The 14,411-nt window shown below is 45.0% G+C and overlaps 1 protein-coding gene across 1 annotated transcript; it reads right to left on the bottom strand.

The window, feature by feature from the left end:
• Positions 1-11,833: 11,833 nt before the first annotated feature.
• On the bottom strand, positions 11,834-12,803 carry LOC119345901 (horcolin-like). Its single transcript, XM_037615734.1, has 3 exons — positions 12,719-12,803; positions 12,446-12,643; positions 11,834-12,316 (listed from the first exon to the last, which is right to left on the bottom strand). Exons 1-3 carry the CDS (start codon positions 12,719-12,721, stop codon positions 12,074-12,076), a joined length of 444 nt encoding a protein of 147 aa, XP_037471631.1. The 5' UTR covers positions 12,722-12,803; the 3' UTR covers positions 11,834-12,073.
• Between the last annotated feature and the right edge of the window lie 1,608 nt (positions 12,804-14,411).

Genomic DNA, 14,411 nt, shown 5'->3' with positions numbered 1-14,411 from the left:
AGCTATGCACTGTAAATCAGTGCTTCGATCATCTAAGTTATCAAGCACCGCATCATCATCAGCCATAGTCCTTGTTAGAGCAATTGCACTGACACATTTCTGTACTACATATTGTAAGGAACGAGTCCTACCTGCTTGCCCCGCATCTGATGCTGGGATGTGCCGCACGGTCCTTGAGAATCGGACTCTCTTCCTACATTTCCGGTTCTTTCTGTTGACACATCTCTTGCTACGACACCTTAGTTGCAGGCGTTGCATTGTTGGTTAGCCTGAGTGACAACACCTTGGGTCACTGTTTCAGCAGCTACAATTGTTTCCGCAACTTCTCTAGCTGTCGCAACAACAGAGGCTTGGTGAGTCTCGACTTTCCCCTAGCCCCCGCGTCGCTCCGCTCGGGGCGACTCGGGCGGCGTCGAATCCCTAGCGCGCGCTGCCGCCCCCTGCTAGCTTCCCCCTCGCCGCCACCAGAGTAGGTCTCCAGGCAAGCCAGTGCGGCCGACGAGGACGGTGGCGGCGAGGATCTGCTGCTCTGCCTTCGTGCGGAGAGCCCCGGACGCCGAGGCGGCGGCCTCGGAAGGAGAGGCGACGGCTGGCTCTCTAGCGAGCCGTGGTCGCGGGTGCTGTTGGGGAACGTAGTAATTTCAAAAAAATTCCTACGCACACGCAAGATCATGGTGATGCATAGCAACGAGAGGGGAGAGTGTGATCTACATACCCTTGTAGACCGACAGTGGAAGCGTTAGCACAACGCGGTTGATGTAGTCGTACATCTTCACGGCCCGACCGATCAAGCACCGAAACTACGGCACCTCCGAGTTCTAGCACACGTTCAGCTCGATGACGATCCCCGGACTCCGATCCAGCAAAGTGTCGGGGAAGAGTTTCGTCAGCACGACGGCGTGGTGGCGATCTTGATGTACTACCGTCGCGGCGCTTCGCCTAAGCACCGCTACAATATTATCGAGGATTATGGTGGAAGGGGGCACCGTACACGGCTAAGAATATGATCACGTGGATCAACTTGTGTCTCTAGGGGTGCTCCCAGCCCCCGTATATAAAGGATCAAGGGGGGGGGGGTGCGGCCGGCCAGGAGGAGGGCACGCCAGGAGGAGTCCTACTCCCACCGGGAGTAGGATTCCCCCCCTTTCCTAGTTGGAATAAGATTCGGGAAGGGGGAAAGAGGGGAGAGAGAAGAGGAGAGAGAGAAGGAAGGGGGGGGGCCACCCCCCTCTCCTTGTCCTATTCGGACTAGGGGGGGAGGGGCGCGCGGCCCAGCCCTGGCCACCTCTTCTCTCTTCCACTAAAGCCCACTAAGGTCCATATACCTCCCGGGGGGTTCCGGTAACCTCCCGGTACTTCGGTAAAATCCCGATTTCACCCGGAACACTTTCGATATCCAAATATAGGCTTCCAATATATCAATCTTTATGTCTCGACCATTTCGAGACTCCTCATCATGTCCGTGATCACATCCGGGACTCCGAACAAACTTTGTTACATCAAAATGCATAAACTCATAATATAACTGTCATCGAAACCTTAAGCGTGCGGACCCTACGGGTTCGAGAACAATGTAGACATGACCGAGACACGTCTCCGGTCAATAACCAATAGCGGAACCTGGATGCTCATATTGGCTCCTACATATTCTACGAAGATCTTTTATCGGTCAGACCGCATAACAACATACTTTGTTCCCTTTGTCATCGGTATGTTACTTGCCCGAGATTCGATCGTCGGTATCTCAATACCTAGTTCAATCTCGTTACCGGCAAGTCTCTTTACTCCTTCCGTAATACATCATCTCACAACTAACTCATTAGTTGCAATGCTTGCAAGGCTTATGTGATGTGCATTACCGAGAGGGCCCAGAGATACCTCTTCGACAATCGGAGTGACAAATTCTAATCTCGAAATACGCCAACCCAACATGTACCTTTGGAGACACCTGTAGAGCACCTTTATAATCACCCATTTACGTTGTGACGTTTGGTAGCACACAAAGTGTTCCTCCGGCAAACGGGAGTTGCATAATCTCATAGTCATAGGAACATGTATAAGTCATGAAGAAAGCAATAGCAACATACTAAACGATCGGGTGCTAAGCTAATGGAATGGGTCATGTCAATCAGATCATTCACCTAATGATGTGATCCCGTTAATCAAATAACAAATCTTTGTCCATGGTTAGGAAACATAACCATCTTTGATTAACGAGCTAATCAAGTAGAGGCATACTAGTGACACTCTGTTTGTCTATGTATTCACACATGTATTATGTTTCCGGTTAATACAATTCTAGCATGAATAATAAACATTTATCATGATATAAGGAAATAAATAATAACTTTATTATTGCCTCTAGGGCATATTTCCTTCAGTCTCCCACTTGCACTAGAGTCAATAATCTAGTTCACATCGCCATGTGATTCAACACTAAGAGTTCACATCACCATGTGATTAACACCCATAGTTCACATCGTCATGTGACCTATACCTAAAGGGTTTACTAGAGTCAATAATTTAGTTCACATCATTTATGTGATTAACACCCAAAGAGTACTAAGGTGTGATCATGTTTTGCTTGTGAGATAATTTTAGTCAACGGGTCTGTCACATACAGATCTGTAAGTATTTTGCGAATTCTATGTCTACAATGCTCTGCACGGAGCTACTCTAGCTAATTGCTCCCACTTTCAATATGTATCTAGATCGAGACTTAGAGTCATCCAGATCTGTATCAAAACTTGCATCGACGTAACTTTTTACGATGAACCTTTTGTCACCTCCATAATCGAGAAATATTTCCTTATTCCACTAAGGATAATTTTGACCAATGTCCAGTGATCTACTCTTAGATCACTATTGTACTCCCTTGCTTAACACAGTGTAGGGTATACAATAGATCTGGTACACATCATGGCATACTTTATAGAACGTATGGCTGAGGCATAGGGAATGACTTTCATTCTCTCTCTATCTTCTGCCGTGGTCGGGCTTTGAGTCTTACTCAATTTCATACCTTGTAACATAGCCAAGAACTCTTTCTTTGACTGTTACATTTTGAACTACTTCAAAATATTGTCAAGGTATGTACTCATTGAAAAAACTTATCAAGCGTCTTGATCTATCTCTATAGATTTTGATGCTTAATATGTAAGCAGCTTCACCGAGGTCTTTCTTTCAAAAACTTCTTTAAAAACACTCCTTTATGCTTTGCAGAATAATTCTACATTATTTCCGATCAACAATAAGTCATTCACATATACTTATCAGAAATGTTGTAGTGCTCCCACTCACTTTCTTGTAAATACAGGCTTCACCGCAAGTCTGTATAAAACTATATGCTTTGATCATCTCATCAAAGCGCATATTCCAACTCCGAGATGCTTGCACCAGTCCATAGATGGATCGCTGGAGCTTGCACATTTTGTTAACACCTTTAGGATTGACAAAACCTTCTGGTTGCATCATATACAACTCTTCTTTAAGAAATCCATTAAGGAATGCAGTTTTGTTTATCCATTTGCCAGATTTCATAAAATGCGGCAATTGCTAACGTGATTCAGACAGACTTAAGCATATATACGAGTGAGAAAATCTCATCGTAGCCAACACCTTGAACTTGTCGAAAACCTTTTGCGACAATTCTAGTTTTGTAGATAGTAACACTACTATCAGCGTCCGTCTTCCTCTTGAAGATCCATTTATTTTCTATGCCTTGCCGATCATCGGGCAAATACATCAAAGTCCATACTTTGTTCTCATACATGGATCATATCTCAGATTTTATGGCCTCAAGCCATTTCGCGGAATCTAGGCTCATCATCGCTTCCTCATAGTTCGCAAGTTCGTCATGGTCTAGTAACATGACTTCCAGAACAGGATTACCGTACCACTTTGGTGTGTATCTCACTCTGGTTTACCTACGAGATTCGGTATTAACTTAATCTGAAGTTACATGATCATCATCATTAGTCTTCCTCACTAATTGGTGTAGTAGTCACAGGAACAGATTTCTTGTGATGAACTACTTTTCAATAAGGGAGAAGGTACAATTACCTTATCAAGTTCTACTTTCCTCCCACTCACTTCTTTCAAGAGAAACTCCTTCTCTAGAAAGGATCCATTCTTAGCAACGAATGTCTTGCCTTCGGATCTGTGATAGAAGGTGTACCCAATAGTCTCCTTTGGGTATCCTATGAAGACATATTTCTCCGATTTGGGTTTGAGCTTATCAGGATGAAACTTTTTCATATAAGCATCACAATCCCAAACTTTAAAAAACGACAACTTTGGTTTTTTGCCAAACCACAGTTCAGATTGTGTCGTCTCAACGGACTTAGATGGTGCCCTTTTAAACGTGAATGCAGCTGTCTTTAATTCATAACCCCAAAACGATAGTGGTAGATCGGTAAGAGACATCATAGATCGCACCATATCTAGTAAAGTACGATTACGACGTTCGGACACACCATTACGCTGTGGTGTTTCGGGTGGCGTGAGTTGCGAAACTATTCCACATTGTTTCAAATGTACACCAAACTCGTAACTCAAATATTCTCCTCCACGATCAGATCGTAGGAATTTTATTTTCTTGTTACGATGATTTTCAACTTCACTCTGAAATTCTTTGAACTTTTCAAACGTTTCAGACTTATGTTTCATTAAGTAGATATACCCATATCTGCTCAAATCATCTGTGAAGGTCAGAAAATAATGATACCCGCCACGAGCCTTAACACTCATCGGATCTCATACATCAGTATGTATTATTTCCAATAAGTCAGTTGTTCGCTCCATAGTTCCGGAGAACGGCGTTTTAGTCATCTTGCCCATGAGGCATGGTTCGCAAGCATCAACTGATTCATAATCAAGTGATTCCAAAAACCCATTAGCATGGAGTTTCTTCATGCGCTTTACACCAATATGACCTAAATGGCAGTGCCACAAATAAGTTGCACTATCATTATTAACTTTGCATCTTTTGGTTTCAATATTGTGTATCACTACGATCGAGATCCAAAGAACTATTTTCATTGTGTGTGTAACCATATAAGGTTTTATTCATGTAAACAGAACAACAATTTATTCTCTTACTTAAATGAATAACCGTATTACAATAAACATGATCAAATCATATTCATGCTCAACGCAAACACCAAACAACACTTATTCAGGTTCAACACTAATCCCGAAAGTATAGGGAGTGTGTTGGAACCACTTCCAACACACATTGTCACTTCACCCTTAACTAGTCTCTGTTTATTCTGCAACTCCCATTTCGAGTTAATAATCTTAGCAACTGAACTAGTATCAAATACTGAGGGGTTGCTATAAACACTAGTAAAGTACACATCAATAACATGTATATCAAATATACTTATGTTCACTTTGCCATCCTTCTTATCTGCCAATCACTTGGGGTAGTTCCGCTTCCAGTGACCAGTTCCTTTGCAGTAGAAACACTTAGTCTCAGGCTTAGGACCAGACTTGGGCTTCTTCACTTGAGCAGAAACTTGCTTGCTATTCTTCTTGAAGTTCCCCTTCTTCCCTCTGCCCTTTTCTTGAAACTAGTGGTCTTGTTTACCATCAACACTTGATGTTTTTCTTGATTTCTACCTTCGTCGTTTTCAGCATTACGAAGAGCTTGGGAATTGTTTCCGTTATCCCTTGCATATCATAGTTCATCACGAAGTTCTACTAACTTGGTGATGGTGACTAGAGAATTCTGTTAATCACTATTTTATCTGGAAGATTAACTCCCACTCGATTCAAGCAATTGTAGTACCCAGACAATCTGAGCACATGCTCACTAGTTGAGCGATTCTCCTCCATCTTTTAGCTATAGAACTTGTTGGAAACTTCATATCTCTCAACTCGGGTATTTTCTTGAAATATTAACTTCAACTCCTGGAACATCTCATATGTTTCATGACGTTCAAAACGTCTTTGAAGTCTCGATTCTAAGCCATTAAGCATGGTGCACTAAACTATCAAGTAGTCATCATATTGAGCTAGCCAAACGTTCATAACATCTGCATCTGCTCCTACAATAGGTCCGTCACCTAGCGGTGCATCAAGGACATAATTCTTCTGTGCAGCAATGAGGATAAACCTCAGATCACGGATCCAATCCGCATCATTGCTACTAACATCTTTCAACACAATTTTCTCTAGGAACATATCAAAATAAACACAGAGAAGCAACAACGCGAGCTATTGATTTACAACATGATTTGCAAAATACTACCAGGACTAAGTTCATGATAAATTTAAGTTCAATTAATCATATTACTTAAGAACTCCCACTTAGATAGACATCCCTCTAATCCTCTAAGTGATCACGTGATCCAAATCAACTAAACCATGTCCGATCATCACGTGAGACGGAGTAGTTTCATTGGTGAACATCACTATGTTGATCATATCTACTATATGATTCACGCTCGACCTTTCGGTCTCCGTGTTCCGAGGCCATATCTGTATATGCTTGGCTCGTCAAGTATAACCTGAATATTCCGCGTGTGCAACTGTTTTGCACCCATTGTATTTGAACGTAGAGCCTATCACACCCGATCATCACGTGGTGTCTCAGCACAAAGAACTTTCGCAACGGTGCATACTCAGGGAGAACACTTCTTGATAATTAGTGAGAGATCATATTAAAATGCTACCGTCAATCAAAGCAAGATAAGATGCATAAAAGATAAACATCACATGCAATCAATATAAGTGATATGATATGGCCATCATCATCTTGTGCTTGTGATCTCCATCTTCGAAGCACCGTCGTGATCACCATCGTCACCGGCGCGACACCTTGATCACCATCGTAGCATCGTTGTCGTCTCGCCAATCTTATGCTTCCACGACTATCGCTACGACTTAGTGATAAAGTAAAGCATTACAGCGCAATTGCATTGCATACAATAAAGAGACAACCATATGGCTTCTGCCAGTTGCCGATAACTTGGTTACAAAACATGATCATCTCATACAATAAAATTTTAGCATCATGTCTTGACCATATTACATCACAACATGCCCTGCAAAAACAAGTTAGATGTCCTCTACTTTGTTGTTGCAAGTTTTATGTGGCTGCTACGGGCTTAAGCAAGAACCAATCTTACCTATGCATCAAAACCACAATGATAGTTTGTCAAGTTGGTGCTATTTTAACCTTCGCAAGGACCGGGCGTAGCCACACTCGGTTCAACTAAAGTTGGAGAAACTGTCACCCGCAAGCCACCTATGTGCAAAGCACGTCGGGAGAACCAGTCTCGCGTAAGCGTACGCATAATGTCGGTCTGGGCCGCTTCGTCCAACAATACCGCCGAACCAAAGTATGACATGCTGGTAAGCAGTATGACTTATATCGCCCACAACTCACTTGTGTTCTACTCGTGCAAATAACATCAACACATAAAACCAGGCTCGGATGCCACTGTTGGGGAACGTAGTAATTTCAAAAAATTTCCTACGCACACGCAAGATCATGGTGATGCATAGCAATGAGAGGGGAGAGTGTGATCTACATACCCTTGTAGACCGACAATGAAAGCGTTAGCACAACGCGGTTGATGTAGTCGTACGTCTTCACGGCCCGACCGATCAAGCACCGAAACTACGACACCTCCGAGTTCTAGCACACATTCAGCTCGATGACGATCCCAGGACTCCGATCCAGCAAAGTGTCGGGGAAGAGTTTTGTCAGCACGACGGCGTGGTGACGATCTTGATGTACTACCGTCGCAGGGCTTCGCCTAAGCACCGCTACAATATTATCGAGGATTATGGTGGAAGGGGGCACCGCGCACGGCTAAGAATATGATCACGTGGATCAACTTGTGTCTCTAGGGGTGCCCCCTGCCCCCGTATATAAAGGATCAAGGGGGGCTGCGGCCGGCCAGGAGGAGGGCACGCCAGGAGGAGTCCTACTCCCACCGGGAGTAGGATTCCCCCCTTTCCTAGTTGGAATAGGATTCGGGAAGGGGGAAAGAGGAGAGAGAGAAGGAAGGGGGGGGGTGCCGTCCCCCTCTCCTTGTCCTATTCGGACTAGGGGGGAGGGGCGCGCGGCCTAGCCCTGTCCACCTCTCCTCTCTTCCACTAAAGCCCACTAAGGCCCATATACCTCCCGGGGGGTTCCGGTAACCTCCCAGTACTCCGGTAAAATCCCGATTTCACCCGGAACACTTCCGATATCCAGATATAGGCTCCCAATATATCAATCTTTATGTCTCGACCATTTTGAGACTCCTCGTCATGTCCGTGATCACATCCGGGACTCCGAACAAACTTCGGTACATCAAAATGCATAAACTCATAATATAACTGTCATCGAAACCTTAAGCGTGTGGACCCTACGGGTTCGAGAACAATGTAGACATGACCGAGACACGTCTCCGGTCAATAACCAATAGCGAAACCTGGATGCTCATATTGGCTCCTACATATTCTACGAAGATCTTTTATCGGTCAGACCGCATAACAACATACTTTGTTCCCTTTGTCATCGATATGTTACTTGCCCGAGATTCGATCGTCGGTATCTCAATACCTAGTTCAATCTCGTTACCGGCAAGTCTCTTTACTCGTTCCATAATACATCATCTCACAACTAACTCATTAGTTGCAATGCTTGCAAGGCTTATGTGATGTGCATTACCGAGAGGGCCCAGAGATACCTCTTCGACAATCGGAGTGACAAATCCTAATCTCGAAATAAGCCAACCTAACATGTACCTTTGGAGACACCTGTAGAGCACCTTTATAATCACCCATTTACGTTGTGACGTTTGGTAGCACACAAAGTGTTCCTCCGGCAAACGGGAGTTGCATAATCTCATAGTCATAGGAACATGTATAAGTCATGAAGAAAGCAATAGCAACATACTAAATGATCGGGTGCTAAGCTAATGGAATGGGTCATGTCAATTAGATCATTCACCTAATGATGTGATCCCGTTAATCAAATAACAACTCTTTGTCCATGGTTAGGAAACAAAACCATCTTTGATTAACGAGCTAGTCAAGTAGAGGCATACTAGTGACACTCTGTTTGTCTATGTATTCACACATGTATTATGTTTCCGGTTAATACAATTCTAGCATGAATAATAAACATTTATCATGATATAAGGAAATAAATAATAACTTTATTATTGCCTCTAGGGCATATTTCCTTAGGTGCTGCTCCGCCCCCTCGGCCGCGCGGGCGGCGTGGTGGCGGCAGTCGTTTGGTGGCTGGTCTTCGCGTCTGGTCTTCCTCCTGGCGGACAACGCCAGATCTGCAGGTCTTTCCCTCCCTCCCCTCTCATTGCCCTTCCCACCCCAGCGTTGCTGGTCCTTGGCGGTCTCTGGTTGCTGGATCTGGTGCGTTTGGGGTGCGGGAGTGGCGGCAGTCCAGGAGAAATCCTTGGCCGGTGTCCCGGCCATGACGGTGACGACATCAACTGGTGCCGTGCCCCTCCTTGGAGGTTCCGTCAAGGTTTTGTTCCCCTCCCCCCTCTTGCCCCGGGTGAAAACCTCATCCTTTTGGATGGGGCGGCAGCGGCGCACTTCGCCGTCACCTTCCTGGAGGTGCCGCTCTGGAGGTTCGAGAGCTGCGAGGGCATTCTGGTTTGGGAATTGGGGGTTTGATGGTCGCGTGGTCCGATTTGTCACATCGGTGCTGGTCTTCGGTGGGTGATTGGCAATTCCGCAGCTTCTTAGGTCGTCCCCTGTTTTCGTCATGCTAGTCTGCTCGCTGTCGGGTCAGCGCCCTTTGTTCAGGGAGGGGAGTGGATAGGGTTCCATCCCTCTTCTTCAGCTGCACATTGACGACGGGGTGATCGTGGTGCCACTCTTTGCAGGCTTGTCCTTGATCTTAGTGCACTTGATGTGTCAGTTTCATCATTCTACGCTTCCTTCCTCAGCGCCTTGGATCTTGTCGGCTTCATCCCTTCGTGTGTGGCTCTATGCGTGTGGGCAAGGCTCTTCCAAGATGAGCTTAACTCAGCTGGGGGCGGGGCTGAGTATCTCTCATGGTAGTTCGTGGCTGTCATCTAATCTAGCTCTAGGGTGAGTTTCCCCATCTTCCGACGGTACGGCGTCCTTCGAGCCAGGACGAGGGGCAGGGGTCCTCTTCGGAGGTAGTTTCGGGTTGGTTGTTGCAGCTCACCACTCCTGGTGCAGATGAGGGCATGCTCCCTTCCTATGTTGGGGCTCATCTTCTTCGTGCTTCCGTTCCACCTATGGTGCTCATTTCGCGGATGGGGACATCAGCGACATCAAGCGAAGCTTTGTTTTTCATTCTGTTGTAGTGCTTGGTGTAGCTGATGTTTGTAAGTTGGCTAGTAGCACTATGTATCTGCCGTCTTTTCTTGTTTTTCTCCTCTTGTAAGGTGATGTCCGATGTAATTCCTGGCCGGTTGATGGCTTTGTTAATTCAAAGTCGGGCTCTCTCTCGAGCCTTCGTTCCAAAAAAAAAACTTCTCTAGCTGTACTACTTCCTTCCAATATGGCACCTGACATCAAACGATGACCCCTTAGAACATCTGTACATTCCTCTGCTAGTTATATGAAAGACTACGACAGCGTCCTTGGTCGTGCGGCAACAACACTTGCCTGCATGCCCGCGGGAACTCACGTGCTTCTGTGTCTATGGTGGGCGGACATGTGCCGTGGGTCTGGTCCCCAATCTAATATGTCGTTGGTGGGGCCCGTGGCCAGCCGGCAGTGCGTAGAGGGGTCAGCGAGGGATGCTGAATACTTGCCGGCCATCACGGCAAGGCTCAACGTGGTTCCGGGCAGTTACTGGTTCAGTGTGATGTGATTGCCAGTGAAAATTCTGTCGAACTCGGTCATGGCGGGCGATAGCGGCGTCGTGAAGGACATCTGATTGTTGAAGACATCGTTAGTTGCAACCGTTGTCACCACGTTCCGGCTGCTCTAGGGAAAACCCTAGATCTTGGTATCTCAGATCGACGATGGCGGTGTCTTCGGGCCTGTTCTCTATCTTGAGGGCATCGTTTTGGAGTGGTGCTACCTGGAGGGGACAAGAGGAGGAGCGGTATGTATCTATCGCATTGATGACAGCGTCGCAAGGCCCTGCCATCGTGATTCGGGATCGATCTCCCTATTGAACGGAAAATAAGCACTAGGAATTCAGGACAAAAGTTGGCTCCGCTTGCTAGCGATGGAGTTGCCAGATTTTGTGGATGTGGGTGACTACTGAACACGTCCTTAGCCTCTCAAAGCTGATTGTTTTTTACCCAGTTAACCTATTAGATGATACTATTAGGAGGAGTTACGTTGAAGGCTATGTGTATCGTATGTCATAGGAGCTTGGCAAGTAGGCATCTGTATCGTATAATATATGCTCTATTAAACTGCTTTACATAACTTCCGGCAAAAAAAAAAACTGCTTTACATAACACATCCCAATGTGCACGGGTGAAAGTACTCTTGTGGTTGTGAACTTAGTTCTTCGGAAAGTAATTTACAACAAGGTAACATATCGCAAGTCTGTCTGAATCTCTGCTTAGCATTTTTACTCTTCAGCGCCAAGAAAGTTTAGTTAGCGTTCACATACAGAATCTCTGCAGTCTACATGGATGCCATGATTAACTCATACCACCGTCCACGTGCTCAAGATCGCTTTGTTTCCGACCTATATGGCAAAGAGTGTAAATTTTGTTATGATGAGCAGCAGCGTGTGAAAGGATAAAAGAATGGAGAAGCAAGACAGAACAAGGACGAAAGTGACTTGCAATTTCATGGTGTATCAATAACTCAATGGGATTATGGATGGCCACGCCAAATTTCAACACAACAAGTGGCAAGTGCTAGATGATGCAATTTCAGCAAGGGCTTGTCTGAAGGGGTAACTTTACATTTATTTATACCCCATGGTAATTAATACAGTATAACACTTGATACAAGGCACACTGCAAGGTTTTCACTCAAACGATATACACATACGTATAGCTAGTACTCCTACCAGCTAACAAAGGGCTCCCTGCTTTTATTGCAACCACACACTAAAACAGTACTAGTATAGTAGTACTAGCACAGAGACATGATGAACCGATCATGCAGCAAAGCCCGCATAGATGCCAAAGGAGTCAATGTAAGTCGTCCCCGCAGCTCCAAAGAAGCCGATGATCCGGGCGGAAACTAGCGGGACGTTGAAAGAACCCCCAGAGCCGGCAGTGCCGCCACGGATAGTCCGACCCTTGTTGGTAACCAATTCAAGAGATGTTACATATGATTCAGGGGGTGATCCATACGTTCCTGAAATTTCCAACACATATTCTAATTCCTGAAGGAGCAACTGCATGCACAAAAATTTGATAGCTCAAAATTAGGACTTTGTACGTTGTAGAAGAGTGCTTGTGTATATATATGACAACATGACGTGTCTGGAAAAAAAAATCTACGGTTTATTAGCTGATTCACACACCTGCTCAAATTTCTCCGCCTCGCAGCCTCCCCATTCCTCCTCATGCAGATTCCCACTGGTATCCACGTAAGTAAACCTGACACCGTTGATTGCGTCCCCGCTACGAACTGCCACACCAACTAGTGCGAAAGGAGTGTATTCGATGTCGCGAGGTTCGCCTCCATCGCCGCCCCATGGCCCAATCTTCACGGGCTTGCTCTGTGATGCATGACCACAAATGAAATTATTAGAGTACGTAAATGTCATGATGACAATCTTGAGAAGAGTGCATACCATCTTGAACCTAGCTAGCAAAGTTCAACACAAATGAAGAACAAGATGTACTTGTTGCTTGCTATGTGGAATATGAGGGAGAGCTTTCTGGCCTCCTTCAATACCCGAGCACCCCTATATATAGTCAAGCTCCTTAATGAATGAATTAGTTAGCAAGCGCACCATTTCAAGTACTACTGTATTACATAGGCATGGACATGATATACTAGCTAGGTTCCCTGTATATAAAAAATGACAAGGCACTCCAGGGAGATTGTGCCTATCTCCTTCAAAAAAATCTAAGCTAGGGCTCAAAATCCCATAATTCATTGCCGGGAAATAAAATTTGGCATGCATAGTTACATATTACAGGGAGGGCGCATGCGACACGCAGCCACACATAGCATACAAAGGATGGAAGCGAAGCTAAACTACACACATAGATTCAAGAACGTGAAAGAAGAGGGGGGATTAGCGAGAAGCCAATCAACCCTCCCTCAGAAGCCGACACCATGAGGGATTGAGCGTCGCGGCTTAGATGGGCAAGCCAGGGACAGCGGCGAAAGAACAGGACCTCAAAAACCTCAAGCCCAAGCCAAACAAAGAGCTCCGCTAACAACCTCGCACCACCGAAAGCAAGAACTACTTGGATGGAGGAATCAGTAGCTAGGGATAACACTCATCTAAGCCAGTTTCTCCTACAAAACTGCCTAGAATACTTTTCGATCGAGGCGGTTTAGTTTTTGAAACATTCTCAATTACTTCTTAGAGTTTTGTGCGACAAAATATAGGCCTTACAATTTTGCATATTTCAACTGATAGATACGTCCACCAAGTTTCACAATATAATTCTTGAGATGGATGCAACAAGGGTGGGGAGTCATTCAGTGCACGAGTTGTCCCATCAGGCGTCAAAGAAGTACACACGTAGTTAGTGTGACTTTCCATACGGAACTGTCAATGTCATTCATTCATTCATACTCGATGGTGACGCGAGAGATCTCTATGATGCGTGTTGGTCTGTGGCCTTGTAGTTAGTTGCATGATAGTAACTCATCAATCAACGTATTAGGCTAGTCTGCTATCCACTCAAATCCAAGGACTGAAAAAATATAGAGCAGCTCAGGTTTTCTTGCCTTCCCCTCCCTATTGGTGAAAGAGCTTAGAAAGCGGAAATCTGCATCTGAGCCCAGGTTCAGTTGCACCCTATGAATGGTACATTAAAAAAAGTAAGAAAAACAAAAAAATGATATATTTTTTTTGCATACAAGATGCTCAGGTGTGCAAGGTGCATGAAAACTTTCATGGTGTTTGAAGATTTTAGGAGCTTGTGAAAAAAAAAATCTGTTACACAGGGACACTTTTTCAAAGTTCCTTTCAGAAGTCAAATTTGTTGTTTTTGCCACGAGCTCCCCACATGTCCAAATACCATGAAATTTTGCATGTACCATGGTAGCACCCAAGCATCTTGAATGTCGACACCATGGTAGTACATGGATGCTGACAATACAATGCGAGTGTACTAATACTTAGGTAGGATGCTCACAATACAAGTGCATTAATACTTTGGTAGGCACAAGATGTCGACAACACAAGTGCACTAATGCTTCGGTAGTGCACAGATTGATCCGGACTTATCCCGTGAGGCATACATTGTGTCGTGCAAGGCACGTACACACACAGAGAGAGAGAGAGAGAGAGAGAGAGAGAGATT

Source organism: Triticum dicoccoides, unplaced genomic scaffold (genome assembly GCF_002162155.2).
Source record: "Triticum dicoccoides isolate Atlit2015 ecotype Zavitan unplaced genomic scaffold, WEW_v2.0 scaffold33036, whole genome shotgun sequence".
In the NCBI taxonomy this organism is placed as follows: domain Eukaryota; kingdom Viridiplantae; phylum Streptophyta; class Magnoliopsida; order Poales; family Poaceae; genus Triticum; species Triticum dicoccoides.
Note: the sequence above shows the minus strand (reverse complement) of the source record. Positions and strands in the feature narration are given on the sequence as shown.